Genomic DNA, 5084 nt, shown 5'->3' with positions numbered 1-5084 from the left:
GGACTAATATGGTACACTTTTGTCAATCTCAAAGACATAATTGATGCAATTGAAATCTCAGAAATTTCAGTGCACAGAAACCATTTTGGAGTTTAACTCACTAAAACTCACCAATCTGAAGAAGTCACACTAATCGTCCGTGGATGTTTAGCGATTTCAACTCTCTTCAATTTTCCTGTGAGGTTGTCTAAGATATAGTTAAATAGTTAGTTAAGAAAAATGAGTTTGCCATCAATTCTAATGAAACTAGAAAAAATGATAGAACATTCTAATATAAAGTTAAATTCTAAATTTGTTCTGAAATAAGTTACTATTCTGCCAATAGTATTGCTTAGACCGAAAAATGTTTAATATGGCTATTATTCTCTTTCCAACACGAACCCATGGTTTTTCTTTTTTTTTTTTCCCCTTGAAACAATTCAACATTATTGGCAGATGCATGTCTGCAAAAGATACAATGGTCAATACTCAACTGGAGAATATTAATTCTGCAAGAAAAAATAGCTCAAAAATAAAAAGATCGAGTGTACTAAGTTCATGTACGATTGAAAACCTCTGCAGTGAAAATTCAGCAGGAGAGAACTTCGGCGAAAGTCTGAATTCTAGTCTTATGAACTGGATTGGTTGTATATCAGCCTTTCACTGACATCACTCTCCATAGCATATCCTTTATCATCCATGACATGAGCTTTATCAGATAAATGTTGAACTTTTGAAGCTTGAAGTTGTAGTTTTTCTTCTAAATCTTCATCGTCGATATCTTTGTTGTTAACATTGTGCTGTGCATTAGAGTTAGTTTCCATTTTTGGATTCTGTATCCTTTGTTCATTATCTTCATCTTCAAAGCTATTAGATCCAATATGTTTATTTACGGTGCTATTCTCTGCACTGTCCTCATTTGCGGCACTAATTTCTCCTTTGTCTGATAAATTTTTCATATTTGTCTGGGTGCTCTCCTCATTGCCCTTGAATTTATATTCACCATTACCTTCACCATCTTTGGTTTTGATGTACATCTGCACACCGTCCATGTTCATAAGGCTAGTTTCATCTTCATTTGATAAACTAGCCATAATTGGATTCTGTTTATCAACTTCGTTGCTCTTGCTTTCAATGCAACTCTGTGTTCTTTCTTCGCTGCCATTGCTTTCAATGTGAATCGTTTCCCTCTCGTTGCTCTTCCTGCTTTCAATGTGACTATGTTTGCCATCTTTGTTCTCAGTATTCTCTGAACTATCCATATGGATGATACCGCGCGCTTCAACTTTTTCTAGTAAATCTACCATATCTAAAGCCTCTGTGCTCTCTTCACTGCCCTTCTCATTGGTTGTAATATCTAAGCTATCTTTTTTATCAGCACTCACTTCAGTTGTATATAAATTTACCATATGTAGAGCATTTGTGCTCTCTTCACTGCCATTTGTATTGGTAACACTACTTCTCCCATCGTCGTATTCGGCAACAGTCTCTGCGATATTTTTCTTCTCAAAACTCCGTTCAGCTTTATTGGATGAATTTCCCATATCTGGAGCCTTTGTGCTCTCTCCACTGCCCTTTGCATTGGCAACACTATTTCCCCCATTGTTGTTATTAGCGATAGTCTCTACACTATTTTTCTTCTCAGCACTGACTTCAGCTTGATGTGATGAATTTATCAAATCTGGAGTCTTTGAGCTTTCTTCACTGCCGTTTGCATTGGTGGCAACATTTTTCCCACCATTGTTTTTGGTGAGAGTCTCTGTGCTATTTTTTTTCGCAGAACCCAACTCAAAAGGCCCTAGCTTAGCTTCAATATCCTTGACAACAAAGTTTAGAGATCTCACATCCCGGGCCTCTGCTAACCTGCTGCCTGGTGATGCCTAAAACAAGAAACCATATGTTTGAACATTGAATATACAACTTTATCTAATGAGTTCTCCTAGTAAATGCTTTAGCTAAACTGACCTGTACAATTTGCTGTACCCGTCTTTGAAGATCTTCCCCAGATGCTTGCTTGTACATGCCTTTAAGCAAGTGCCACAAGTGAGAACGAACATCATCTGCGCAGTGCTTTTCGATCACACATTGTGCTATAGCAGATCGACAACCTAACGAATGAAATGGACAATCTACAAGCTTCATGGGACAAACAGTGATACAGTGTCTGTCCATTGCACGCCTCATAATGCTATCTGAACACTTCTGCTCACATGGAATTATTTTGAAAGGACAAATTGAGTCATGCTTTTCCAAATGTTTTGCAATTAACCTTGCATTGCATCCCTCATTTTCGCAGAATAGAGGTCTGAAGTTACAATGGAAAGCATGAACAGCAAGATCATCTACAGATCTGAACTTCATAGCACAATGAAATTCATTCTTGATGTCAACATTCTTTAGAATCGCCTCTGCAATCGTTTCTCTTCTTTCCAGTGGCCAAAAACCAGTCAGTTCCATCTCCTGCATGAAATCATCAATCTTGTCTTCTCTCATATCAGTGAGTAGCAATCCAGAAACCCGGGTAAATAAATTCCTCTTTGAAATAGCAAAGTCATCAACAAAGTTAGAAATGATATCAAAAGGATGATCCGATTCTTCACCATTAGGACCACCATCCAAGACAATAGACTCAGCGACAAACGTTTCGCTTCTCTGCGTAATATAGATTATCATTTCCTTTCTCAAATCAACAGCCACTGAACCAGGAGTCTTGAAGCTCCCAGCTGTGCTATCAACACAGGAAGTTGCTAGCCCTGGAAGCAACATTTGCGCCAACTTGTAAACTACTTCTGTATCACAAAGATCACAATAAAGCATAGAACCCCCTTCCATTTTCTCTTCTTCAACCCTCTCTGAATTGAGATCCACCTTGAAGTCTATCGTGGGCGGATTCATGCTTATTAACTTCTAGAAGAAGAAAAGGAAAAAAGTGAAGCTTCAGAAATAACATATCATTTTACACTCTTTGATATGCCCAAAAAGAAAAATTCAAAGTTCTATTAACTCATCATTCTTATGCTGTCTGGTGAGTAATTTCTAATTTCTATCCTATTCTATAAGACAACAGAAATAAGCATATAAAGCACAAAATTGAAGAGACATCGCACAATTTGAAATTCCAGATGCTATCATCATTTACTAAAAACCTAAAAAGTCTAAGATACTAAAACCTAACAAGTCTAAGATGAAATTATAGATCGGTAGCTAAACGAACAAGTAGTTTATAGCAACCAACAAATTTTCACATGTCAGCTTTCTGATTTCTCAACATTTAACCTAATTGAATTGAGTAAAATCAAACCTTCTACGACCAGAACCAATGCCATTAAATCTGAAGCCTCGGCAACCCTTCTTAATTATTATTATTATTGTTTTTAACATCTCAAAATTATAATGTAAAAGAATTGCAGAAAAAAAAAAGCTTACCGAAGTTGCGATCTTTACCGAAGTTGCGATCTTTAAACAATGTGAATCATTAATTGCACAATGCTTGTGCTTGAGAATTTTGAAGGAACATTCGCCTTTTTAGCTGGCCGAATGGCACAACCTCCATTCCAATTTTCTTTGTATCTATGATCTCTTTGTTTTGCCAAATCTTCTAATTCTACAATATTTGTAGTCTTTGACTGTTTAATTAATTTGTGAAACTTATATATATTTTTTTCAATTAGATTTATATCTAACATCATTGTTATAAGTACGTTAAAAAAATAAAATGAAGAAATAGATACCAATATCGTTTATTTTGATCCTTCATTTTTATAATCATGTATTAAGTATTAACTATTAAAATTAATTAATATATATTTATATATTAATATATAATAATTAATTTTAACGGTTGATAGTATTTTTCAATATATTTCTATCACTGTCTATCTGAGAAGGGACACTTTAATGAGTTGTCGTGTCTGCGTGTCGGACATATTTTGGACACGACACTCACTGACACTCGTCTGACACGCGTGTCTGTGTCTAATCGTGTCTTAATAAAAAATAAATTTTTTTTCCATACACATTTGGATACACCTAAATACCATCACGTATCAGCGTGTCCAATCTTATTCTTAACATATATTCTTAAAATAAATTTAGATATAGTATATATTATTATTTATTAAAATAAAAAATATTTTAAATATTTAATATAATTAAAATAAAACATTAAAACTAATTAACAATTTTAATTTATATTTTAATATCAATAAAATATCAAAAATATTATTAAGATTTATCTAAAAAAGACTTTATATTTTATATGTATACGTATTTTCGTATCAATGTAAAATTTTAAAATTCATGTATGTGTTAACATGTCCCATATCATATTGTATCTTGTATTCGTGTCAACGTCGATGCATTATAACTGTCTATAACAATAAAGTTCTGAGGCAGCGCAACATGCAATTGTTGACCATTAAAAAATAGTTTCATGTCAAATTATTTCTTCTTTGGTAATCAAGGTTCCCAGGAAATTTTAAAAAGCCACTCATTATTGCATTAATTAAAGGCTTAAACCGATAAGCTTTTCTCACGTGTTTATGAAGATGAAGGAAAACTAAATGATTGAGTGGTTTTATGTGAAATATTAATTAAAAATGGTTAAATAAAAATTTAATTAAATATATTAAATTATTTAATATTTTTTAATTAATAATTTTACGTAAAAATAAGTACAGTACTTGAGTGTTTATCGAACGGTTAATACACGCCACTTCAAATTCTTCATTTTCAGTTGAATTTTCTTCTTGTTCTAAATTTTCCTTTTGCAGATGCTAGAGGGGTCCTGCAGCTATTACCTACTATATGCAGTGATCCATTGCTATTTGAGAAACTCCGAAATTTAAAACACATACGAACTAAGATGTACGAAACCGACACGGATGATACAATACGAGATATATTGATATATGAATTTTAAAATCTTAGATAATATAAAAATACGCATATATATATATAATATAAAATATTTTTTAAATAAATTATAATATTTTATTGATATTAAAATATAAATTAAAAATTTTAATTATTTTTAATATTTTATTTTAATTATATTAAATATTTAAAATATTTTTTATTTTTAATAAATAATAATATATATTATA

The 5084-nt window shown here is 32.4% G+C and overlaps 1 protein-coding gene across 2 annotated transcripts; it reads right to left on the bottom strand.

Annotated features, from left to right (window-relative positions):
- Positions 1 to 322: 322 nt before the first annotated feature.
- LOC112695902 (uncharacterized) lies at positions 323 to 3711 on the bottom strand. 2 transcript variants are annotated; one of them, XM_025748433.3, is made up of 3 exons: positions 3406 to 3711; positions 1945 to 2886; positions 323 to 1859 (listed from the first exon to the last, which is right to left on the bottom strand). In XM_025748433.3, exons 2-3 carry the CDS (start codon positions 2872 to 2874, stop codon positions 609 to 611), a joined length of 2181 nt encoding a protein of 726 aa, XP_025604218.1. In that variant the 5' UTR covers positions 2875 to 2886; positions 3406 to 3711; the 3' UTR covers positions 323 to 608. The 2 variants fall into 2 exon arrangements, with proteins under 2 accessions (XP_025604218.1, XP_025604219.1); XM_025748434.3 differs by having other exon boundaries at positions 1945 to 2883; positions 3406 to 3612.
- Between the last annotated feature and the right edge of the window lie 1373 nt (positions 3712 to 5084).

Source organism: Arachis hypogaea, chromosome 6, assembly GCF_003086295.3.
Source record: "Arachis hypogaea cultivar Tifrunner chromosome 6, arahy.Tifrunner.gnm2.J5K5, whole genome shotgun sequence".
Lineage (NCBI taxonomy): Eukaryota > Viridiplantae > Streptophyta > Magnoliopsida > Fabales > Fabaceae > Arachis > Arachis hypogaea.
The sequence above is the reverse complement of the archived record's forward strand: the minus strand, read 5'-3'. Positions and strand labels throughout refer to the sequence as shown.

Excerpts from the sequence above, each read along its gene's own strand:
- LOC112695902 (XM_025748433.3), bottom strand. The coding sequence starts at position 2,874 with ATGAATCCGCCCACGATAGACTTCAAGGTGGATCTCAATTCAGAGAGG. Across the intron at positions 1,860-1,944 it reads GGGTACAGCAAATTGTACAG|GCATCACCAGGCAGCAGGTT; the intron begins GTCAGTTTAGCT and ends TTCTTGTTTTAG.